The sequence below is a fragment of the Lipophrys pholis genome, assembly GCF_963383615.2.
Source record: "Lipophrys pholis genome assembly, chromosome: 5".
Taxonomy (NCBI): domain Eukaryota; kingdom Metazoa; phylum Chordata; class Actinopteri; order Blenniiformes; family Blenniidae; genus Lipophrys; species Lipophrys pholis.
The window spans coordinates 33,514,878-33,541,780 of record NC_137628.1 but is presented as its reverse complement, the minus strand read 5'-3'; the positions used below and the strand labels follow the sequence as shown (position 1 = coordinate 33,541,780).

The following is a 26,903-nucleotide window of genomic DNA, read 5'->3' as shown; positions in this document are numbered from 1 at the left end:
TTTGTAACGCTATTATGTAATTATTATGTAATGCTTCCATTGTACTGGTTCCCTCCCAGCCTCGAGCACCCAGAGTCTGCTTCACAAACTACGACCAAAATTTAGAAAAGGACATTTTTCTGATTACGCAATAAAGTGCTTCAGTATAACAAAAGAAAGGTTGTATGGACCTGCTGCTGTCTGAGACTGCAGACTCAACACAGGACAAACAACCACAGACAGCGGCAACAGCTCACCATCCAGTTTAAAGTAAAAAAAAAACTAATGAAATATATTTCAATTAAAATGACAGCATAATGAAACAAAAATTGATATACAGTAAACAAGTTATATTTCGATGCTGCCATGTGTAGCTGCTGCATCCCTACAGCATGGCGCTGCCACCACCATGCTTCCCGAGTGGTGGAGACGGTGTGTGACCCCCAAAGTCCACCGTCTGCATTACAGCTGAGTTACGGCTGCATTACTGCTACATTACTGCTGCGCAACTGTTGCATTACTGTTACTTTACTGCTCAGTTACTGCTGCATTATTGTTGCATGACTCAGCCATAACACAGCAGTAACGTAGCTGCATTACTGCTGAGTTACTGCTGAGTTACTGCTGCGTAATGGCTGAGTAACTGCTGCGTTACGGCTGCATTACTGCTATGTTACTGCTGAGTTACTGCTGAGTTACTGCTGAGTTACTGCTGCGTTACTGCTGCGTAATGGCTGAGTAACTGCTGAGTTACTGCTGAATTACTGCTGCGTTACTCCTGTGTTACGCTGTGTTATGGCTTCATAATGGTTGTGTTATGGCTGCGTTATGCCTGTGTAATGCCAGCCGCACTGAACCACCCCAGAGCTTCTGGTCCTTCAAAATAAAACACCACTACTATTACGTCATTACTGCGCAAAGCCAGGATTGAAGTCACTGAGGTTCGTGAATTCACTGAGAAATGAACGTCCGCCATAAAAACAAACTTCTTTGTGTTTTGTTGTTGTTTTTATCCACAGTTGTTGTGGTGCGATCTCTCTTGCAAAATGCTGCAATTCCCCCGTGACCCCGTGACCCCTGCTCAGTCGCTGGTGCCCCTGCAGTGCTATGCTGCACAAGCGCAGCAGTTAGGTTTGGATGTAAGCCTGCAGTGCAGCTGTAACGTAAAAACAACTCGTTTTGTGGTTAATGTGGTTTATTAGCTGTGAAAACATTTTTCATGGTGAGAGAAATTTCTTCAGTTGGCTCCGCATCACTTCAATTGGTGGACAAGACGTTTTCTCAAGCACACACACACACACACACGCACACACACACACACACACACACACACACACACACACACACACACACACACACACACACACACACACACACACACACACACACACACACACACACACACACACACCTTCTTGATGAGCCACTCTCTCTTGGCGGGGGTGATGCAGTGACCTCGGTGCTCTGTCTCCAGACACACACTGCACACACAGGTGTTGTCGGTGTGACAAAAGAACTCCAGTCCGCTCAGGTGGACGGGACAAAGAGGGAGGTTTGGATCACTGTCAGGGCTCCTACAACAATGGAATAATCACACAGTGGTGAGTTTTATAACAGGCAGAATCCAGTACATCCCTGAGTGTTGACTGTGATTCACATTATTGGGATTTATGGTTGGTTATTAGCATTAGATTATTGTAAGTAATAGATTACTGAAAGTTATAAATCACTGGAAGTAATTTATGAAAAATCTAAATTATCAATGGAAGTAAACGGTCATTTACTCATTAACAACTCCTAAAGTAATTGAGTAATTACTTAAAAGTTAATAAATTATCAAAAATAATTAGTTAGTTAATATTTCTGTGTAAAAATATAACATGTACAAAGAGTGTGTGCGTTTTTTTACTTCTTTCTTACGTATGCGTGCACTACCGGCTCGGCGAAACATTTGGTACACCCGCCAGACACTTTTGGATACCGGCTTCCATCGCCAGATATCGGTCTCCAGCGACTTTCACCACAAGCACAACATCCCAGAGGATATAGCGAGACCACCGGGCTCTCCGTGGATTGTTATCGGGTCTGGGAGGCGGCGCAGACGGCGAAGGGAGAGGAAGCAGAAACGGGGCTGCAGGTCCGGTGTTATGCTACGGCTAAAGAAACATCCACACAAGCCACCTCTAGCCTGTCTCTCTGCAATGCCAGATCCCTGGTACATAAAATGGACGACCTGGAACTACAACTCACTGGAAATCGCTATGTTCAGGACTGCTGTGTTCTGGTGATCACTGAAACGTGGCTTCACCCGGGGATCCCCGATGCTAGCATGCAGCTAGCAGGCCGCACTTTGCTCCGCTGGGACAGGACTGTGGACTCCGGTAAGAGCCGAGGAGGGGGTCTCTGTATGTATGTGCATGATAACTGGTGTAACAACGGGACAATCATAGAGAGAACACTCTGGATCATGTTTACACCAACATCAAGCACGCATACAGAGCCACACCCCTCCCCCACCCCGGACAGTCAGACCATCTTTCCCTCCTGCTCTCTCTAGCCTACACCCCCCTCAGACGCAGAGACAGACCCTCCATAAAGACAGTTACAACCTGGCCTGAGAATGCACATTCAGACCTACAGGACTGCTTCAGCCAAACAGACTGGGACTTATTTGAACACCAGGAACTGGAGACTTACACAGGAACGGTACTGGACTACATCAAGTTCTGCATCGGGAATGTGACGGTCGACAAAACCATCTGGGTTTTCCCAAACCACAAACCCTGGATGACCAGCCAGGTCCACTCACTCCTCAGGGCCCGCGACGCTGCCTTCAGGTCAGGTGACAGAGCTCTGTACAGGGCTGCTCCAGCTGACCTGAAGAAAGGAATCAAAAAAGCTAAAGCGGACCACAGGATGAGAATAGAGTCCCACCTGTCCAGCAACAACCCAGGAGAGGTGTGGCGGGGCATACATCACCTCACCAACTTCAGAGGCTGTGATGTAACAACAGCAGACCCGAGTGTGCTGCTAGCAGAAGAGCTAAATAGATTCTTTGCTCGCCTCGAGATACCACAGCAGCACTCATCTGTTCCAGCCCTGCCTCCAGCCCTGACTCCAGCCCTGCCTCCACCCCCACCAGGCTCCCCCACCCCTCCACTGACTGTACAGGAGCACGAGGTCAGGCGGGTGCTCCTGACAGTGAATCCCAGGAAAGCTGCGGGCCCAGACGGAGTTCCTGGCAAGGTGCTCAGAGCATGCGCCAACCAGCTCACCACCACCTTCACCAGGATCTTCAACCTCTCCCTGGCCCAGGCAGTCATCCCGTCCTGCCTCAAATCAGCCACAAGAATCCCGGTGCCGAAGAAGTCTCCCGTCACCACCCTGAATGACTACCGTCCGGTGGCCCTCACCCCGGGAATCATGAAGTGCTTCCAGAGGCTAGTTCTACAGCACATTAAGGACCATCTCCCCAAAGATCTCGACCCCTACCAGTTTGCATACCGGGCGAACAGATCCACTGAAGACGCCATCACTGCAGCTCTCCACCATGCTCTGCACCACCTGGAGCAACAGCAGAGCTACGTGACCTTCTACCGCTCAACTATCGAGAGCCTGCTGACTTACTGTATTACAGTATGGTACGGCATTTGCACCGCTGCAGACAGGGAGAGGCTCCAGAGAGTGCTAAAGGCAGCACAGAGGATCATCGGCTGCTCTCTCCCCTCCCAGATGGATATTTACACCTCCCGCTGCCTCAGCAGAGCTACGAACATTATCAAGGACAGCCCCCACCCTGGCTCGGACCTGTTTGACCTGCTGCCCTCGGGAAGGCGCTACATGGTCATGAGATAAAAAAAACACATAGATTCAAAAACAGTTTTTTCCCCAGAGCCATAACCACTGGGAACTCTCACATGCACTGACTTTACTTTACTTTACAGACTACCTCATAATGTGCAATATAATTTTTGTAGTTTTTTATTTATTTCCTGTAAATACACTGTGTACTGTTCACAGGTCTGGACCATGCACCTTACCCCCTACACCCCCCCACTTCTCGCACTATATTCTGCTCTTTTTAACTGCTGCACTGTCACTGGAGTTGTTTTTAATCTCACTGTACCTGTACAAGTGACAATAAAAGGCATTCTATTCTATTCTATTCTATTCTAGTTATCAACAGGAGCTGGGTCAGCGGCTCAGACCGTCTCAGCTTCTGTTAGCCGCGGGATAACTCCTGGATGCTCGTGCGCATGTACGCTGATTTGCATAGATGGCTATCTAGGCGCGGCACAAACTGCTTGTAAACGGAGGAGGGGGTCAGCATCCCAGAGTCTCACAAGCACCAAATAAAACACAGAGCGATCTCAACAGAACATCATTGTACCTCTTCTGCCCAGACACAGCCTCTTACTGGTCAGAAGGTGTGGGGGGGGGTGTCTCCATGGCCGGGGGAATCCTATGATTTGCGGCCGGGGGCAGGTCTTTAGTGTCCCGGGGACAGGAAGACATGAGTTGCATTTTACGGCGTGGAACACGGCGGGGGTCCGCAAACGCGCTGTGAGTAACCTGGCACTCCTTGCGTAGGTGCAGAAGCGAGCTTCAGGTTAGCAGGCACGGGGAAGCTGCCCGGCTGGAGGGGAACAAAGTTGGCTTGCAGCTGTGTGGGTTTGACAGAAACAAAAGTAGGTTTCCACGGCTTCTCCAGCTCGTCCTGCCAGTTGGAAGTGTTCCGGCCCAGTCCGTGTGAGTCAACACGCGGCCCTTTGTGTCCCCATACCAAGTTCTGCGTCTGGATCAACACCAGTCCGTCTTGGAGACGGTCGAATTTTCGTGTGTTGGACTTTTATAGTTGTGCGTCATGGTCCGACCCCTGCTGTGCTCAGGCTGCGTCTCAGCCAGTCTCCTTGGGCTGGTCTCAGGGTTCCAGACCATGGGTGAGGCGGAGTTGGTGGATCCCCCTGGTGGTGAGCTGCAGGGATGCCCCCTTGTGGGGGTCATGTGACCAATGGCGAATTTTTGATTTCACCAATGTAGTGCTGACGGCGCTCATACAGGTACAAGTAGACGGACTGTACCAGTGGTTTAGTCCGGGTCGGTCCATCTAGTCTGACCTGAACCTCTGATGCACCAAAGAGCCAGAAGACATTACATCTCTTCTTGTCTCTATTGGGGTTTTTTCACATCCTGTCAGGGTTCGGTGGGTCCGGTCCTGGCAGTTTTGTGTTCTGTCTGTTTTGGTGGGTGTGGTCTTTCTGTTTTGTGTGCAGTGTTCCTTCCTCCCCCTCGCATGAGTGTGAGAGGAGAACTCGTTTCACCTGTGGCTCATCAGCGGCTCCGCCCTTAAAAGCCTGGAGCTGCCAGTGGTCGTCGCCAGTCCGTACTCCTGTGAGGGTAGTGGTTTGTGCCAGCTCTCTCTTCACAGTTTTTCCCCCTGGTGATGATCCCTGAGCTCGCAACAGTTCCTGTTTCCCTGCGGACTCCCAGTCCTCGCCATCCTCTCCCATCCTGCACCGTGGAGAAGCTTCTCAGCGGTGGTAGTCTGGGAGCTGAAGGATCCCCCAATAAACTTTTGAGTTTTTTCACTTTCAAATCTGTCCAACGTTGTCTCGTGTGTTCTGCATCTTGGGTCTGCCCCCCCCCGGAATCATGACATGTCCGTCTTGTTTTAGCCCCGGAGTGGACATAGAGGAAAAAATTATAATAATGATAATAATAATAACGTGTGAATGATCTGGGGTCTTATTTTTCACTATTCCAGCATTCCATAGGGAATTTCTGCTCCTTTCACTTTATTTCTGGACGTGTCTGAATCAAAAGCTTCAACATGGAGGAATGGAGGTGTAGAATGATAGAACGCTGCTCTGAAACTGTTTATAATGACAACCTATACGAGCGCAATGCTGCCTCATGCAGACCTCAGGCTGTGGTCATAACGCCAAACAAGACCTGGAAGTGAAATTAATTACAATGATGTCACGACAAAAAGCGTGAAAAAAAATGACAATGGAAACCTGCTTCTGAATTATACCTGACGTAGCTGACTGACAGCGGAAGAGCATGACAGGACTCTCGAGAGCAGCAGCTCTGCGATCCTAGATTAAATTATCTTGTTCCCTCGTAGTATTAACTTCAGGGAACAACTTATATCTTTCCCACACGTTATTAAATTTTTTTACCTCTATAACCACTCTGGGGCTCCATGTTCGTTGTAGTTTTCTGAAAGCCGGTTCAACCTCGCTTCCGCCTTGGAGGCAGTGATACCTCCAGGGATAACTCCGCCCCCAGCTGATGACATGTCTGGCCCCGATCTGGCTCCTCTCTGGCCCCGCTCTGGCCCCTCTCTGGCTCCTCTCTGGGGGCTTTTCCACCAGAAAGAACCAGGTTCTAGTTCTGGTCCAGGACCAGCTTTAGCACCAATTCTTTGTCTTTCCACCACCAAAGCCGGCCTATCAGGGGCTAAACTGGTGCTACACTGGCTCCACTTCGTTGCTGGACCAGAGAGGAGCCTGACTGGGACCCGACACGTCATCATCTGGGGGCGGAGTTATCTCTGGAGGTATCTCTGGAGGTATCACTACCTAGAAGGTGGAGGCCAGGTTGAACCTGCTTTCTGAAAACTCCAGCGAACACGGAGCCCCAGAGTGGTTATAGAGAAAAAAGTAAAAATAATGCGTGGGAATGAAATAAGTCGTTCCCTGAAGTTAATAATACGAGGGAACGGGATTATTTAATCCGTGTTCGCGGAGCTGGCTGCTCTGGAGATGCTGCAGAGCTCCACCTGTCAGTCAGCTACGTCAGATATAATTTAGAAGCAGTTTTCCATTGTGGTTTATTTTCCACACTTTTCATGGTGACATTATTCTAACTAACGTCACGTCCAGGTCTTGTTTCACCTTCTGACCGCCGGCTGAGGAGCTGCAGCCGCTGAGCAAGGCAGTGTGAGGCAGCAGGGGGCGCTCCGCTCCGCTCTGAGACGCTCCAATAGTATTTTATAACCACAGAACTTCTTTATAATGAATACTTTGGTTCATCAGCAACTACTAAACAAACTACAAACTACTGTAAATGAAAGCTGGAGTTTATAGACATAAAATGAGTCTTTTAATGGCTTCATGTGAAAGAGAACTTTAATCAGAGTGTTTACAGAGGTTACCATGGAAACAGTTGTAGAGCAGCGTTCTATCATTCTACACCTCCATTCCTCCATGTTGAAGCTTTTGATTCAGACACGTCCAGAAATAAAGTGAAAGGAGCAGAAAGTCACTATGGAATGTTGGAATGGTGAAAAATAAGACCCAAACTCATTCACATGTTATTATTATTATTATTATTATTATTATTATTATTATTATTATTATTATTATTATTATTGTCCCTCTATGTCCACTCTGGGGCTCCGGACTAAAGCAAGACGGACGCGAAAAAACCCCAATAGAGACAAGAAGAGACGTAATGTCTTCTGGCTCTTTGGTGCATCAGAGGTTCAGGTCAGACTAGATGGACCGACCCGGACTAAACCACTGGTACAGTCCGTCTCCTGGTTCCTGGACGAGGCTGTCAGTGCTACATTGGTGAAATCAGTGACGTATCACGTTTTGGAGTGACACAGTGACGTAGCTCTACTGGCTCCGTTAGTGGTGGAACAAGAACCGGTTCTTTGGTGGTGCTCATTTAAGAACTGGTCCTGGCACCGGCCCGAACTAGAACCTGGTTCTTTGTGGTGGAAAAGCCCTATCTGGCTCCACTCTGGCTCCTCTCTGGCCCAGCAACATGGGACCGGCTCAGCACCAGTTTAGCCCCTGGTAGGCCGAAGCTTTGGTGGTGGAAAGACAAAGAACTGATGCTAAATCTGGTCCTAGACCAGAACTAGAACCTGGTTCTTTCCGGGTGGAAAAGCCCCGTTAGATGGCATCAATCTAAAGTTCACAGCAGCTCTGTGCTGCAGAGGCTGTCCCTCATTAAGGTACGTTAACAGTTAAAACCGCTCTGTGCTCGACTATTGCTCTCTTCTTACAGGGTTCCTAGCAGGACGTTCTACGTCTTTCAACAAGCTGTTATGTCTTTTTTCAAAGATTGACCGTCCAAATGACGTCTGGCTGCCTCACACTGTCCAGTGAAACGGAGCTGCTGATACTTAAACCGGGTTTAGCAGCAAAAATAATTGATGAGACAAATCAATAAGAGATTGACTCTTTACTGTTTGATTATGTACTTTTTAGTTTAGTCAAATTAATGTATTTAATTGAATTGCTTACACTCCTAATTCAGCATGCTGTTGCAGAGCAGAGTAGGAAGTAGGAGCACAGGTGAGCTGCATACTGCTTAATGAGGGTGGCAGCCGGAGAGCATGCAGGCAGCCGGAGAGCATGCAGGCAGCCGGAGAGCATGCAGGCAGCCGGAGAGCATGCAGGCAGCCGGAGAGCATGCAGGCAGCCGGAGAGCATGCAGGCAGCCGGAGAGCATGCAGGCAGCCGGAGAGCATGCAGGCAGCCGGAGAGCATGCAGGCAGCTGAGACAACTGAGACGCTATCGGTCAGTATGTTTGATTTATTTATGAGATTAAATCAAATCTATCATTTTAAACTAAGCAGATGTAACTTTACATGCATGCATTGATTTATTTCAGTTAAAAGTAGCATGTTTAATCACTTTCATTGTTTAGGAAAGTATGATTTCATATGAAGTAAAAATATTCAGATTTGGTTTAATTTCAATTGGCAATAATTAAAATCAAAATAGGGCCAGTGGTTAAGAAAGTTAAGTTAAAGACTTTAATGCTGAAAAGCAGCAATTATTAAAGCATTTCATTCAAATCAGCAATGAACTGAACACTTATGTAAAGTAATTTGAAAGATAAATTATAATTTGATTTAATCTAAATACAGTTATTGACTGTTTAGTCTGAGATTCTAATTAATTTAATGATTTATTTAGATAAGAAATAAAAAAACTCAGTTTAGGTTGAAATTTCCATATGTTTTTTTTTTGTGTAAATTAACATTGCATTTGTGTATTTTGTTCAGGTTTTCAACCTATTCTACGGCAATTCTGTGAAGAAATGAATAGAGTTGATCAAGAAAAAGAATTGAGTTGTCCTGCGTCCTCTGATGTCCCCTCCAGCCTTTTCAAGTTCGGGCAAAATCTGCTAAACACTAAAGAACTTGACAATGATATACTGCCTTTCAGTCTGTTCTACCGGCCAATGGAGGTCATTGGAGGCCAATGGAGACCGATGGAGACCGATGGAGACCGATGGAGACCGATGGAGACCGATGGAGACTGATGGAGACCGATGGAGGCCAATGGAGACCGATGGAGACCGATGGAGACTGATGGAGGCCAATGGAGACTGATGGAGACTGATGGAGGCCAATGGAGACCGATGGAGACCGATGGAGACTGATGGAGGCCAATGGAGACTGATGGAGGCCAATGGAGACTGATAGAGGCCGATGGAGGCCAATCGAGGCCAATGGAGACTGATGGAGGCCAATGGAGACTGATAGAGGCCGATGGAGGCCAATCGAGGCCAATGGAGGCTGATGGAGGCCAATGGAGACTGATGGAGGCCAATGGAGGCCACAGTTGGCACTGTTTGTCTCATTGAACGGCCACTTCAGTGTTTCAGTACTACAAACAAACACATTTAGATGAAATGTGTTTTTCTTTACCCTAAAAACAAATAATACAAAGCTGCAAACGGTAACTGCAGATATTTTTCATAATCATTGTCCGAATTAAACCATTTAATAAAATAAGTACTTATTGACGCTCATACTTTTTAATTTTCTTTTGTCAGATTCCTATATTTTTGTCAAATATTATTTATCATATTTTCGCATTTCAGCCATTACCAATTACATTTTTTTTCTAAATGAAAAATCTTTACTTTTTTCTTTTGGAAATGCATTTCTGTCTTTTTTGGCCTTGGTCCTCAATTCCTTTTTTATTTCTTTATTTTTTTATTTAGCAGTGAGAAAACAGCTGCTCTCACCTCCATGAATCCGCACTGCACAAAAAAACTATTTTTTTCATTTGCGTTTTATAAAATATATCCTTTGTCATACAGCAAGACCTTATCCCGATGTGCATTTTAAGTGACAATCTAGAAATTATATTGCATTATTAGAAAAATTGCTGTTGCAGATGATCATGTCTCTGGGGCTCCTAGGCAGCACGACATCCCATGTTTCACTCTGTCCATATTTGCACATCGGTAAGTTGGAACATCCGATGTTAAACCTCAAATAGTCCGTCAGGATATCTTGTGTTTGCTGTGTGAAATTGAACCATTTCCAGCAACTTTATAGTACTGATGTGAGATACTGCTGATCTCCTTTCTGATACAATAGCATGTAAAACGATAGTGGGTATCGCTAATATGATGCCGATACCATACTGATACCATACCGGTACCATACTGGTACCATATTGATACCATACCGTTACCATACCGATATCATACCATTTTCATATCGATACCATACTGATACCATACTGGTACCATACCGATACCATACTGATACCATACTGATACCATACCGGTACCATACCAATATCATACTGATACCATACCGATACCATACTGGTACCATACTGGTACCATACCGATACCATACTGGTACCATACTGATACCATACCGGTACCATACCGATATACCATTTTCATATCGATACCATACTGATACCATACTGATACCATACCGGTACCATACTGGTACCATATTGATACCATACCGATACCATACTATTACCATACCGATACCATACTGATACCATACCGATACCATACCGTTACCATACCGATATCATACCATTTTCATATCGATACCATACTGATACCATACTGGTACCATACCGATACCATACTGATACCATACTGGTACCATACCGGTACCATACCAATATCATACTGATACCATACCGATACCATACTGGTACCATACTGATACCATACCGGTACTATACCGATATACCATTTTCATATCGATACCATACTGATACCATACTGGTACCATACCGATACCATACCGGTACCATACTGATACCATACCGGTACCATACCAATAGCATACGGATACCATACCGATACCATACTGGTACCATACTGGTACCATACCGATACCATACTGGTACCATACTGATACCATACCGGTACCATACCGATATACCATTTTCATATCGATACCATACTGATACCATACTGGTACCATACTGATACCATACCGGTACCATACCAATATCATACTGATACCATACCGATACCATACTGGTGCCATACTGGTACCATACCGATACCATACCGGTACCATACTGATACCATACCGGTACCATACCAATATCATACTGATACCATACCGATACCATACTGGTACCATACCGATACCATACTGGTACCATACTGATACCATACCGGTACCATACCGATATCATACCATTTTCATATCGATACCATACTGATACCATACTGGTACCATACTGATACCATACTGATATCATACTGGTACCATACTGATACCATACCGGTACCATACTGATATCATACTGGTACCATACCGATACCATACTGGTACCATACTGATACCATACCGGTACCATACCGATATCATACCATTTTCATATCGATACCATACCAATACCATACTGGTACCATACCGATATGATACCATTTTCATATCGATACCATACCAATACCATACCGGTACCATACCGATACCATACTGGTACCCGGTTTTGCCACAGTTACCTCGAAAAAGTAATTTGATTACTGATTACTAGTTACTACTTTAATATAACAATATATCTTTTTACTAAAGAAAATTGCACAAATAGTGTAACATCTCTGCAGTTGTGTTTTTGCTGCAATGATTCAATACTGATATTGTTGGTTCCTTTTCTTTTATGGTACTTGACCGCACTGTGTGTGTGTGTGTGTGTGTGTGTGTGTGTGTGTGTGTGTGTGTGTGTGTGTGTGTGTGTGTGTGTGTGTGTGTGTGTGTGTGTGTGTGTGTGTGTGTTAAACAAGTTTGATTGATCCATTTCTTCATCCATTACTTTTATTCAGCTGCTCAGATCGACAAGTTCAACCTTTTGTTTCAGACCTGCTCTATACTGGAATTATCTCTGCATTCAAAACTATGGAAAGCAGTGTCATTTTGGCAGGAATCAAGCTGTAGACATTCATTAGGTATTATTGTGTTATTATGTCTCCAGCAGGTGTGAAGCATCACTGATCATGTGGAACAAGGAGTTCCAGTAACCAGCAGCAGAAACAACTTGATTGTTGTATTTACTTTTAACTTTGATATTAGATCCTGAGTGGTGTTGATTCTGTGGCTGAAACAAACAGCTGCCGGGTCGTCTGATGGACGTACCTGCTCGGAGCCGGGTAGGGTGGCGGTGGGTCGTGGTTCTCTGGGTTCTGAGCCGGGAAGGTCTGGATAGCGCTGGTTCGAACGGGACCCTGAGGAACTCCAGGCTGCGAGACTGGAACCGACCCAGATGCTCCCAGTTGTTGAAAACGCAACCTGATCTCAGCAATGAGGCTCTCGGAAAACTCCCCCGGCCTGGGGAGCAGAGGGGGGGGCACCAGCGGCGGATGGTGGGGGTGGTGCTGGTTGGGCAGCTCGGTGGCTCCATCGCTTCCATTGATTGGCACGCCGGTGTCGGCCACCTGCTTGAACTGTTCGGTGATCTCCTTCAGGGTGCGGTTGATGTGCAGCTCCGGGCGCTTCCGGAAGGTCTCCTTGCAGAGTGGGCACTGGTAGTGCTTGGAGGACTTTCCCGCTCTATCCCAGTAGGAGGAGATGCAGACCTTGCAGAAGCTGTGGCCACATGGCGTGGACACCGGGTCGGTGAAGACATCCAGGCAGATGGAACAGGTGAATTGTTGTTCAGACAGACAGGCAGCAGGCAGCATCGACGCCATTCAGTGACAAACTGTACCAGGGAAAGGATTGTCCTATTAGGTTAAAAACACTGCTGCCCTATTCCTTGACTGTGTGCTCATCCTCAAACAACAAGCTGAAGCACCGTGAGTCCAGAACCTCCACAGCCTGCTCTGTCTTGAGTCACAGACCAGGAGACCAGGAGCAGAGACCAGGAGTTAGAGAGTAAGAGCAGAGACCAGGAGCACAGACCAGGAGCAGAGACCAAGATACCAGGAGTTAGAGACTAAGAGCAGAGACCAGGAGCAGAGACCAAGAGACCAGAAGACTACTCATATTAATGAAATGGATTTCACTTATAGTCACGGTCTTCAACTGTTCCTCACATCCACCCATTCACACACCAACGAAGGCGGCCGCCATGCAGGGCCCTCAGTCCATCTATTGGGAGCGGTTTGGGGTTCAGTGTCTTGCTCAAGGACACTATAGCCCTGTTTCCACCTCACAAGAAGTGCAGGGAAGGAACGGAGCGGTTCGGAGCGGTACAGCAAAGCAGACCCCGACCAAAATTTGGGTGGTGTTTCCCCCGCAGGGGGGAGGGTTAAAATGTGGGCGGAGTTTAGAGCTCCTCAGATATGTGACGTTACAACAGTGATCTCAGCGGGGCGACAGACCAGGACCTTAAGAATCCTCTGTTGTTGTTTACATCCTCTGCTTTGCACCAGTTGTTTAGTTCTTTTACTTTTATGTGCTGCAGCCACAGAGCTGCAGCTGAACCTCCATGTTGGTTCCTACAGAGCTGCAGCTGAACCTCCATGTTGGTTCCCACAGAGCTGCAGCTGAACCTCCATGTTGGTTCCTACAGAGCTGCAGCTGAACCTCCATGTTGGTTCCTACAGAGCTGCAGCTGAATCTCCATGTTGGTTCCTACAGAGCTGTAGCTGAACCTCCATGTTGGTTCCTACAGAGCTGTAGCTGAACCTCCATGTTGGTTCCTACAGAGCTGTAGCTGAATCTCCATGTTGGTTCCTACAGAGCTGTAGCTGAACCTCCATGTTGGTTCCTACAGAGCTGCAGCTGAACCTCCATGTTGGTTCCCACAGAGCTGCAGCTGAACCTCCATGTTGGTTCCTACAGAGCTGCAGCTGAACCTCCATGCTGGTTCCCACAGAGCTCTAGAGTCCCGGTCTCCGTCCTGCATCACGTCTGCTCTTTAGGGACCAACATGAAAGTTGAGCAGCAAAAACAAAAAAACAACCAGTGCGAAGCTGAATCTGTTATCATAATTCTCTGACTCATCCTGATGCGTTCAAATGCTGAAGCAGAGAGGAGGAATTTAGAGGACTTTTCTTTCCAAGATGAAGAAGAATTCTATCTGCAGAATCCACACAGGTGGTTTTAACTCTATAAACCTATCATCTCCTTTTCATCTCCAACATGTTGACACATGTTTGATTCTACACATCATTCATGTTTTCATTGAAGATATAAATCTAGATGATCCTGTTTGTTCCCTCAGCAGTTTAATTCAGTGTGACTGTGACGTAGTAAAGTGTTGGACTGAGCTACAGGAGGCCTGCAGAGAACACATAAGATCTAATATGTTTTTTAAAATACAAAACTTCCTAAAGAAGCTAGGAAAGGTGTTAGGAGGCTTCCTAAAGGAGGTAAGGAAAGGTGTTAGGAGGCTTCCTAAAGGAGTTAGTGAAAGGTGTTAGGAGGCTTCCTAAAGGAGGTAAGGAAAGGTGTTAGGAGGCTTCCTAAAGTAGTTAGTGAAAGGTGTTAGGAGACTTCCTAAAGGAGTTAAGGAAAGGTGTTAGGAGGCTTCCTAAAGGAGATAAGGAAAGGTGTTAGGAGGCTTCCTAAAGGAGTTAGTGAAAGGTGTTAGGAGGCTTCCTAAAGGAGGTAAGGAAAGGTGTTAGGAGGCTTCCTAAAGTAGTTAGTGAAAGGTGTTAGGAGACTTCCTAAAGGAGTTAAGGAAAGGTGTTAGGAGGCTTCCTAAAGGGGTTAAGGAAAGGTGTTAGGAGGCTTCCTAAAGGAGTTAGTGAAAGGTGTTAGGAGGCTTCCTAAAGGAGTTAGTGTAAGGTGTTAGGAGGCTTCCTAAAGGAGTTAGTGAAAGGTGTTAGGAGGCTTCCTAAAGGAGTTAGTGTAAGGTGTTAGGAGGCTTCCTAAAGGAGTTAGTGAAAGGTGTTAGGAGGCTTCCTAAAGGAGGTAAGGAAAGGTGTTAGGAGACTTCCTAAAGGAGTTAGTGAAAGGTGTTAGGAGGCTTCCTAAAGGAGGTAAGGAAAGGTGTTAGGAGACTTCCTAAAGGAGTTAGTGAAAGGTGTTAGGAGGCTTCCTAAAGGAGTTAGTAAAGGTGTTAGGAGGCTTCCTAAAGGAGGTAAGGAAAGGTGTTAGGAGGCTTCCTAAAGGAGTTAGTAAAGGTGTTAGGAGGCTTCCTAAAGGAGTTCAGGAAAGGTGTTAGGAGGCTTCCTAAAGGAGTTAGTAAAGGTGTTAGGAGGCTTCCTAAAGGAGGTAAGGAAAGGTGTTAGGAGACTTCCTAAAGGAGTTAGGAAAGGTGTTAGGAGGCTTCCTAAAGGAGGTAAGGAAAGGTGTTAGGAGGCTTCCTAAAGGAGTTCAGGAAAGGTGTTAGGAGGCTTCCTAAAGGAGGTAAGGAAAGGTGTTAGGAGGCTTCCTAAAGGAGTTCAGGAAAGGTGTTAGGAGGCTTCCTAAAGGAGTTAGTGAAAGGTGTTAGGAGGCTTCCTAAAGGAGTTAGGAAAGGTGGTAGGAGGCTTCCTAAAGGAGGTAGTGAAAGGTGTTAGGAGGCTTCCTAAAGGAGTTAGGAAAGGTGGTAGGAGGCTTCCTAAAGGAGTTAGGAGGCTTCCTAAAGGAGGTAAGGAAAGGTGTTAGGAGACTTCCTAAAGGAGTTAGGAAAGGTGTTAGGAGGCTTCCTAAAGGAGTTAAGGAAAGGTGTTAGGAGGCTTCCTAAAGGAGTTAAGGAAAGCGAGCACGTTGTTGTGACAATCAGATCACACTTTCCCGACGGCGGTGAAGGTTAGTGACGTCTGCTGTGGTGAAAAAACTGGAAATTTATTGAATTCATTTCATGTCTGAGACTTTTAATACTGCTCAGTGATTGGCTGAAAGTCACTTCTGGTTTCTTCCCGCTTGTTTCTACCAGATGATGTGATGAAGAGAACAAGCAGTGAGCCTCTGATTATTAACTCTGTCACTTCTCTTCTAATTCACTGATTATTAACTCTGTCACTTCTCTTCTAATTCACTGATTATTAACTCTGTCACTTCTCTTCTAATTCACTGATTATTAACTCTGTCACTTCTCTTCTAATTCACTGATTATTAACTCTGTCACTTCTCTTCTAATTCACTGATTATTAACTCTGTCACTTCTCTTCTAATTCACCATTTGAAAGAAGAAGTTTGACTGAAAAGCTGCAGGTTCAACTCTCTCCATCATAGTAATTTTAAATTCACACAAACAGAAATGTGTTTGGAATTATCAATTGTGTCCAGGTTTGTTATTGTTTATAAATGTTTAGATATGATCAGAATAGAATAGAATAGAATAGAATAGAATAGAATAGAATGCTTTCATTGTCATCATATAGTTGATATAATGAAATTGCAGGCGCTGCTCCCATTTGCATTAATACATTTTATTAATAACTCAATACAGTTTATTTTTCACTTCTTTTTTTGAGGTTCCTGTCAAAGAATTCCAAAATGCTTTGAAAGATGAATTGATGTGTTGTTTGAAAATAAACCTGATAAAACTTTAGTTTCACTAAACCCAGACTAACATTTCCAGTAAACCAGCAACAAAACATTCATTTTCTAAAAGAGATTAATTTATCTTCTGCTTGTATTTGTTTACTAGTATGTTAATAAAAGAGTCTTAATAAGTGTCTCTGCTCACTGGCTGATGAAGAGAACTATAATATCTCACCACTAGGGGGCGTCTCTCAATCTGAAAAAGACAGGATAGTTGTGATGTGGTTTCTAGTCGCTCTGTATTTAAATGAAGTTAACATTGGCTGAACTGGAATAATGATGAAGAGCCAACCTAGGAACTTTACCACCAGCCGCCGCTGCCGTACAGTAATCTATTACTGCAGGCATCAGGTAACGCCGAGCTCTGCTGATGTTTGGCGTCTTCTTTCATGTTTATAGTGATGATGCATCACATCTGATTCAAACCAACGGTTTCTGAAAATACGCAGACTGTTTATCACTAAACCATTTTCACTGTGTGAAGCACAATGAACCGTCTTGGTCTTCGTGGACCATGAGGACTGAAATCAGTCCCTGCTGTTCACTCTGAGGACTGTGACCTTTGACCTCCGGGGTCCGTGTACCTTCCAGCCCTTCCATTTTACTTTTGATGTCGGAAAATGGGAAACTGGAAACCATCCGATTTTCGTTTTCCGATGTGATATTGGGAGACAAGAAAGGGGAGACGGATCATCTCCCGTTTTTCTTTTGGAAACTGAAAATTGAAAAACGGAAAATGGTTCATAATATAATAGAAAATGTATTATTAGTGTTGTTCTTCTTGATAGTATTACTATTAAGTACCTGATGCAGCTCTGTATGCAGTTATGTGTCACTGTCATCATCTTACTGATTTATGTGTTGCTTTAATTGATGGTTGAGATGAGGACAGGATTGTGTCTTCTAAAGGAGGACATGCCAGTGAAAGGACAGGATTGTCTTCTAAAGGAGGACATGCCAGTGAAAGGACAGGATTGTCTTCTAAAGGAGGACATGCCAGAGAAATTACAATTCTGATGATTAAATTTTTACCTCTTTAAATGAAAGTTTTCATGTTTTACTTTATCATTCATTAAAATGTTTTGTTGTTGTTTACATGCACTCAGAGGTTATTTGTGATATGCAAATGAGTTTTTATCTTTATCATCAGAACCATGGCACTGAAAGGCTTTGGGGAGGTCGGAATGTATTTCTTACAGCCACTAAAATTGGAATTATATTAAATTGAGCTCCAATAAAATGTAATTGTCATGTAATCATGACTTTGTTGTTTCTTTCCAAGGTTCTACTGTGACTTTGTCTCTTCTTACAGGAATAATGTCATAAAATGTCTTAAACTTCCTGAGTATTCTGTCTCCTGAGGTTTTTACCAGGAAATACTCCTGAAAACTTTGTAGATAAATATCAGAGTGAAGTATAAAGTAAAGTTCTGCCTGACACATTAGCAGGAGGAAGAGTTCCTCAGGCTGCAGGATGGGGTTGCCAGGTTCTGTGTCTCAGACCTTGTTGCCAGGTTGAGTCCTTCCTGCCAGCGAGTGGCGACTCTATGTCCTCTCTGGAGGTTCTGGAGGTTCTGGAGGTTCTGGAGCTCCTCATCCGGCTCAGCAGGGAACCACAAAGATAAATATTCATTCTTCAGGAGAGAATTTGCTCTTTCAATAAAGTTATTTTTTTATTTAAATCTTTTTCTGTTTTGCAGCTCAAATCAAGACAAGGTTTGTTCATGGATTACATGAATCAAAAACATATTTAACAACACCGGGGATATGAAATAATAATAAATGTATTCCATGTTATTTCAAATATCAAAACAACAGTAAGATTTTATTTTGTCATTTTTTGTTTCATTTCAAACACAAATAAAAGTAAAAAACCTTCATTGCAGTAGAAAAGCTGACGTGTGTGAAGAGGAGTTGGAGGTATGCTTAATAAATCCTCGCCCCTCTCCACTCAATATATTTGCACCTTGCATAGTTTTTATTTTTTATTTTTATTTAAACTGCAGCAGCCGGATAAACATCGGAATCAACTGGTGGGAAGTTGAAAGCTCACAGGCAGCCTGAAGGGGGCAGCAACGCACAACAACACACCGTCGTTTACTCTCCCATCAAACGAAGAAGAGACTCCACTTCCACGTTTTCCCACAAATCAAACTTGAAATAAAGACGTTCGAGTTCTAGTTCCAGACTTTTGTTAAACAAACACGGAACAGGAAACAGGAAATGACCTGATTTCCGTTTTTCGATTTTCAGTTTCCAAAAGAGAAACATGAGATGATCCGTCTCCCAATATCACATCGGAGAACGAAGATCGGATGGGGAGGAACGGATTACATGTAATGGCGTTACGTAATTAGGATACAAAACAATTGTAACTGTAATCCATTACAGTACTTAAAAAAATGTGTAATCTCGTCACCGTTACAGGTATATTAGATACAAACTGGGATTACTGAGCGGGATTAACTGGGATTACTGAGTGGGATTACAATAGAAAATCAGATTGAATAAACTAGAAATGCAGCTGACACTGAGCCGTACACTGGCATCGCGACACTTCCCAACGCTTTCAGGCAGACTGCAACAACAAGCCCACGCCTGAAGCGAGGCGTTGCCATGGATACGGCCTCAGCTGCTCTGGTCATGGCTGCTCCCGGGGAGAGAAACTCTGACATCATTGTGTTTGAAGTGAGAGGCGGCGCTTCACCTCTCTGGACTGAGAGAATTCTGCCTCCCAGTGGTGAGGCTGTCAACGTCTCACCTGAAGAAACATCAACGACCCGCTCACTTTTACTGACACACACCTGGACTCACTAACCTGTCAGTAACCTGCCAGTACCATTACTAGTGTGGATGGTAGTCAGCCGTTCTCTAGACCTTTAGAGGAACTCATGTTTTAGAGATTTATTGGGGCGAAACGCACCAGAACTTTTTTTTTAAAGTCTGTTCATTGATTCAGTAGCAGGAGAGAGAGAGAGAGAGAGAGAGAGAGAGAGAGAGAGAGAGAGAGAGAGAGAGAGAGAGAGAGAGAGAGAGAGAGAGAGAGAGAGAGAGATTACAGGGCAGAATACCACCTGATTCTAAATCATATGATGAATTTGAAACACTGCATGATGACAGGATTCGATATCTGTGTTAACGTGTTGTGGTGTGGCAGCCTGCCGCTGGAGGGAAGATCATTGTGACCTCCTGCTGGTGCTTTATGGACGTTTCCTCTTTACCTTCTTTTCCTCTTTACCTTCACTTCCTCTTTACCTTCACTTCCTCTTTACCTTCATTTCCTCTTTACCTTCACTTCCTCTTTACCTTCATTTCCTCTTTACCTTCACTTCCTCTTTACCTTCACTTCCTCTTTACCTTCATTTCCTCTTTACCTTCACTTCCTCTTTACCTTCATTTCCTCTTTACCTTCACTTCCTCTTTACCTTCACTTCCTCTTTACCTTCACTTCCTCTTTACCTTCACTTCCTCTTTACCTTCATTTCCTCTTTACCTTCATTTCCTCTTTACCTTCACTTCCTCTTTACCTTCATTTCCTCATTACCTTCTTTTCCTCTTTACCTTCATTTCCTCTTTACCTTCATTTCCTCTTTACCTTCATTTCCTCTTTACCTTCACTTCCTCTTTACCTTCACTTCCTCTTTACCTTCACTTCCTCTTTACCTTCTTTTCCTCTTTACCTTCACTTCCTCTTTACCTTCACTTCCTCTTTACCTTCACTTCCTCTTTACCTTCACTTCCTCTTTACCTTCATTTCCTCTTTACCTTCACTTCCTCTTTACCTTCACTTCCTCTTTACCTTCACATCTCTTCTGTTTGTTTTGAAAAACATGAGCACATGATCCTGAATAGAAATAGTTTTGAGGACTCACACTTGAATAACTGAAAGTTATATTTGTATTGTGGTTTTGATTCTTTTAAAAACAAATCAGTGTTCGACACCTGATGTGTTACTGAGAGTTGATGGTTCAAAACCTCTTCTGTTAAGTACAGTTTGTGTACGCTGGTAGAAGATGTATCTTTACACTGAGCAGATCACACAGTCCATTCTGTCTTGTCTTTATTTTTTATGGTTGCTGAAGAAGTGATCCAAAAGTAACTAAAAGTACTCTGGTACATTACTTTTTTATTTTAGTACTTAGAGTAAGTTACTGATTCCTTTTTTTCCACAGGTAACTTGTAATTGTAATGGATTACAGTTTTCAAGTAACCTTCCCAACCCTGGTTCTATAACTTCTGTCATCAAAACTTAAATTAAAGGAGAATGTTTCAGTGCACCACCTTGTGGAACAAACCGGTATTACAAGAAGAGGCTGCATGGCATGTCGGTTTTCATTGGCCGCATGAAGCACCGAAGTAATGGATGTTTCCTCACATTCTGTTGGTTGCTGACGGTTATTTTTCATCATCAGAAAACCAAAACGTACTATAATGGCAGACAAAGAAGAGTCCGATCAATCTAAATCCTCCTTTTTCAACCCGGGAGCTTCAGAAGCGTTCCCAAACCTCCCCCGAGTGAAGCACAGCGGAATGTTTTCCTGGTGCCTGGGTGGAGCCTCACGGGGCAGCAGCACATTCACACTGTCAGCGTGTGACGCTGCTCGGGCTGAAATATGTGCTGAACGTTCCTCAGAGGAGGTTTTTCAGTCTGCAGAGTGAACGGGAGGATTTTACACAAAATCAGAAAGATTAAAACTATTTACTCTGTTAACACATAAACACTAATTGTTCTCATTGATAGGCTTTCAGCAAATAACAGACCGACATTATAAAATACGTTGTGATGTTGGATTAGAGAGAGAGAGAGAGAGAGAGAGAGAGAGAGAGAGAGAGAGAGAGAGAGAGGTTGACAAAATGCATCTAAACACAAACAAACATATAAAAATAATGTTAATTATATGGAAGAGGCTTCAATTGAAATGACCTGTTAGGGTTCCACCTGTTCATTCATGATTCCACTCAGTAAATTCTTTCATGAGAATGTGTTTTACACAAAGTCATTCATAGTTTTCTTTCTTTTCATTGTGATTCTAAAAAAGCAGACTCACCTGTGACTGAGGACAGGAAGCAGCAGGAAACGATGCAGTGAAGCTTTTAGATCCACGGACCTTCTCAGAGGCGACGCTCGCTCTGCTTCCCTCACTCTTCTTTCTACTCCAGATATTTTATCTGCCTGCCTATCACTTCTTACATTCTTCCCCTCTCCTCTGCTCTCCCTCGCACCCAACAAACACATCCAGCCTAACCAGTCCAACAGGAGTTACCCTTTCTGTGTTGCACGACAACACACCTTCCCCGGTAAGAACGCTAAATTTGGATTTATTATAATTTGGCCACAGATTTGGAATATACTCGCTGGAGACCAGAGACTTTCACCTTGGGCTGTTCTCAAAACAAGACGCCGCTACCCAAAACATGTCTAACCTTCATTGGATTCCCATGACAACCTGAGGTTGTTTACATTCTCTCCTAGGATATTGACGTCACAGACGCTCTTCCCACCTCACCCTTATCTTCTCACACCTTCTGCCCCCGAGGAACTATCTCTGACCAGAACTTATCCGAGGTCGTCTCACAGCATCAGACACCGGACCGTCTGGGAAGGAGGAAAAACTCGGAACTGTTCCCGCCTCCGCTTTAGCACCAGTTCTTTGTCTTTCCACCACCAAAGCCCCGGCCAACAAGGGCTAAACTACTGCTACACTGGCCCCATTTTGTTGCTGGGCCAGAGCAGAGCCAGAGAGGAGCCAGAGGGGAGCCAGAGCGGAGCCAGAGTGGGGCCTGAGCGGGTCCTGAGCAGAGCCAGAGCGGGGCCGGAGCGGAGCCAGAGCGGGGCCAGAGCGGAGCCAGAGTGGGGCCTGAGCGGGTCCTGAGCAGAGCCAGAGAGGAGCCAGAGGGGAGCCAGAGCGGAGCCAGAGTGGGGCCTGAGCGGGTCCTGAGCAGAGCCAGAGCGGGGCCAGAGCGGAGCCAGAGCGGGGCCAGAGCGGAGCCAGAGTGGGGCCTGACGCGTCATCAGCTGGGGGCAAAGTTATAGCAGGAGTTATCACTGCCTATAAGGCAGAAGAGATTCTGAAATCTACAGTGAACACGGAGCCCCAGAGTGGTTATAGAGAATAAAATAAAAAATAACACGTGGGAACGAGATCATTTCATCAGCGTTCGCGGAGCCGCTGCTCTGGAGATGCTGCAGAGCTCCACCTGTCAGTCAGCTACGTCAGATATAATTTAGAAGCAGTTTTCCATTGTGGTTTATTTTCCACACTTTTCATGGTGACATTATTCTAACTAACGTCACGTCCAGGTCTTGTTTCACCTTCTGACCGCCGGCTGAGGAGCTGCAGCCGCTGAGCAAGGCAGTGTGAGGCAGCAGGGGGCGCTCCGCTCCGCTCTGAGACGCTCCAATAGTATTTTATAACCACAGAACTTCTTTATAATGAATACTTTGGTTCATCAGCAACTACTAAACAAACTACAAACTACTGTAAATGAAAGCTGGAGTTTATAGACATAAAATGAGTCTTTTAATGGCTTCATGTGAAAGAGAACTTTAATCAGAGTGTTTACCTAGGTTACCATGGAAACGGCTGTAGAGCAGCGTTCTATCATTCTACACCTCCATTCCTCCATGTTGAAGCTTTTGATTCAGACACGTCCAGAAATAAAGTGAAAGGAGCAGAAAGTCACTATGGAATGTTGGAATGGTGGAAAATAAGACCCAAACTCATTCACATGTCATTATTATTATTATTATTATTATTATTATTATTATTATTATTATTATTATTATTTGTCCCTCTATGTCCACTCTGGGGCTCCGGACTAAAGCAAGATGGACATTAAAAAACACCAATAGAGACAAGAAGAGACGTAATGTCTTCTGGCTCTTTGGTGCATCAGAGGTTCTGGTCAGACTAGATGGAGCGACCCGGACTAAACCACTGGTACAGTCCGTCTCCTGGTTCCTGGACGAGGCTGTCAGTGCTACATTGGTGAAATCAGTGACGTATCACGTTTTGGAGTGACACAGTGACGTAGCTCTACTGGCTCCGTTAACGGTGGAACAAGAACCGGTTCTTTGGTGGTGCTTATTTAAGAACTGGTTCTGGCACCGGCCCCGAACTAGAACCTGGTTCTTTGTGGTGGAAAAGCCCTGTCAGACTCTGGTGACGCTACCATTTCCTCTCCATTAGTCTATGAAAAGCTGGTGCTCAGAACTCATGAGTGCTGAAAATATTAACATGAGCACCACATCCAAGTGTGTTTGTCATTTGAGTACCAAACATTTTACAGACATTATTGCTGTTCATGTTCTTGTTCTTAGGGATACAAACATTGTCTGGGGAAATGATTGTCGGTCAGTGGTTCTACTGTTAAAATGCAGTAAAGGTAAACAGTACTGTTAACAGCAGTACTTTGCATTTTAAGATGTGTTCAAGCCTTTGAATCTGTTTCAGCTGTAAAGCAGTATACAAATATAATGTTACAAGGTGGAATTCTCTCTCCTCTGCTGTTGAGAGGATTGTAGGCTCATGAAGGAACGAGGTCATTGCAGCGGTCTGCAGTACTGAAGGTTCCCATGCAGTACTGAAGGTTCCCATGCAGTTTACTTTGCATTCCCACCTCACTATAGGGCCGGCAGGTGTAAGGAAACATGTTGGAGATAATCAACAAGAACTTCTTCAGTCAGCATCTTTCAGGTGATACGTTCCTCCCTGCTGTTCTTCTACCAACACTAAAGGACGGTTTTATGTGTTGTGGGCATTAGGGATGTCCCGATCCGATCGGTAGATATCGGATCGGGGCCGATCTTAGTGATTTGTGAGTGATCGGGGATCGGCAAATCCAGCCGATCACCCCGCCGATCTAAAAATAAGAATGCGGTCAAGAACGTCACCTAATAACCAGAACAATCAGGGACTAGAAGCTCTGGTGGGGCTGCAGAAGCTAGAAGCAGGTGGAGCGGGGCCATAGACCTATAAAACTAGAGTGATATAAAGTGGTTTATGTGTTTATGTGCAGAGGTCTACTTCTAAATTTCTATGTGGTCTGTCTTCTTCTGTGTTTTTATTGTGTTTGGTGAGTCACAGCGCCCCTAAAGGCCTGGCATGTGTACTACATGTTCTGAAGCCTCGTGTTGAGCCGTGTTCATAGTGAGGTGGGACGGTTTGTTGGGAGGACAGGGAGGACAAAGATCGTTTTTCTTCATCGTGTGGATGTTCCTCAGTTTACAACAACTAAAGAGAAAGAGAAGAATCTTGATTCAATAAGTGAGTTTTACAATAATTTCTAGGTAAACAAAGCTTCTGCCAATAGTGCTTTTAGCTTCAGGTCAAGTCAAGTCAGCTTTATTTATCCAGCACTTTAAAACAGTTGTGGCTGAGGCCAAAGTGCTTTCCAATAAAAGACTAAATAAAAAAGTACAGTAAATAGTAAAAACAGTACAATAAACAAACAATAGATTGGCAACAATAAAACCAGGGACAGAGTCTCAAACATGGTTAAAAGCCAAGGAATAGAAGTGGGTTTGAAGATTAGTTTTAAGATTAATTTTCAGACATCTTAGTTGCTCCAAAAATACACTATTGAGTATCTTTGCAATAGCAATGTGAGTATCGGATCGGGAAAGTATCGGTATCGGCCGATACTCAATTCTGAAAAATCGGATCGGTATCGGGGCAAAATAGTGTGATCGGGACGTCCCTAGTGGACATTATTATTCCATCATGGAATGTTTGACTGCTTGGACACTGATGGTTTCTGCGTCTGTGTGTGTTTCTCAGGTTCAGTCCGTAACCGACTGTTGCACCTGTTAAATACCACTTAGAACCCCACAACCCTTCCCTCCCTCCTCCTCCACACCTCCATCCATACTCCCTCGTTTCCTCGCCCTCCCTTACTCTCAGTCCCTCCTTTCTCTGTCCATCCCCTTCTCTTGTATGCTAATTCTGTTTCTTCATTTGGTTTTGTATCCCCATAGGCCTGGACTACATCACACCCCACCTGAAGGAGCAGAGGAGCACAGCCCAGTCAGACTCTCTGTCGTCTGCGGAGGAGGAGGAGGAGGGGGAGGAGGGGGAGGAGGAGGAGGACTTCTTTTCAACAATCAAGCAGACAGATCAACGGGACGGTAACACCAAGCAACTCAAGTCCTACCTGGCAGTCCAACTGCTGCCATGGACATCCTGAAAACATGTCTATCTCTGAAGCTCAACACAGCAGGACCTGCTTCAGCAGGAAGGATTTTTAAACCCAAGAGGGCTCAGCTTCTTTCTGAGAACCTGGAAAACCTGCTTCTCTTGAAGCTCAACAAAAGGTTTTTGTTCAATTGTTTTGTTTATCATGCCTTTACATTAGACAAACACAGAGGAATGGAGTGGTGCAGTGTAGAGAGATGGAGGGGTGTAGTATGTGTTGTGTAGGTGTAAACATGGTGAGTTACTGTTCAGAGGAGCACAGGAATTGTGTCTTACTAAGCTAATTTAATGAGTTAATGAGGCTCCATTGAATGCACAGTGTGCAAATGTGTTTTCTCTTTTCATTTTTTTATCAATTTAATTGGCAGGTACATGATGACTAGAGAAGCGAAGTTAATTTCCTCTGTAGTACCTGGGTGTGTCGCTCACAATAACACAACAAGTGTTGCCTGATGTGCTATTAAAAAGTTTGGCCTATGAGCATGATTTGTGACACCATAGTTTAGAAGCTACTCCTGGTCCGAAATTCAATGTTCAGAAGTGTGGTGTGTTAACTTTAAGTGTCCAATACAAACGCCTAAAGGAAGATGTGGCACCCCCCCGGAATGGGATGACACTTTACTGATGGATTTTCAGGTTTAATGGCAGTAAACCATCAACCTCACTGTAAGAGCTGGGATACACATAAAAAAAGAGCATATGAACTTACAGCCATACTCTTACATCCGTTAACCGAGCTTAAACATAACAGTTTGAACAATTCATCTCACCTTTGCAATAAAATCATACATTTACAACTTTCAGAAGCAAAAAACAGTCAAATATAATTTCTTTACAAAGCAAACAAACCTTGTGCCTCTATCAAGGGGGCTGCCCGGGGGCAATACACTTTAAATTCGTTGCCGTTGTAGCTACCAGAGCTGTCCGGGGCGGGGCTTAAACCTGCGCATGGTGCTGACGTTTCACATTATGATTGGCTATGATGGCGTTTCGCATTTTAACTGGCTGCAAGTTTTTCCCGTCACAGTATGTAGCTAACATTAGCTTTCACAGTTAGCCTCGTAGCT

The 26,903-nt window shown here is 44.6% G+C and overlaps 1 protein-coding gene across 3 annotated transcripts in view; it reads right to left on the bottom strand.

The window, feature by feature from the left end:
- The window catches only part of LOC308109581 (E3 ubiquitin-protein ligase TRIM7-like), a 36,618-nt gene extending 14,733 nt beyond the window's left edge, over window positions 1–21,885 (bottom strand). For 2 of the 3 annotated variants that reach the window (XR_013935335.1, XM_080463249.1), the window contains exons 1-3: window positions 21,691–21,867; window positions 12,360–12,924; window positions 1,391–1,553 (exon numbers count right to left, since the gene is read on the bottom strand). Coding sequence is in view for 2 of the 3 variants with exons in the window: in XM_080463249.1 (XP_080319375.1) it covers window positions 1,391–1,553; window positions 12,360–12,913 (717 nt within the window). In the remaining variant the exon portion in view is untranslated. Of the gene's footprint in view, window positions 1–1,390; window positions 1,554–12,359; window positions 12,925–21,690 lie in introns of all 3 variants that reach the window. The other variant, XM_080463248.1, reaches the window with a different exon arrangement.
- Window positions 21,886–26,903: the final 5,018 nt, after the last annotated feature.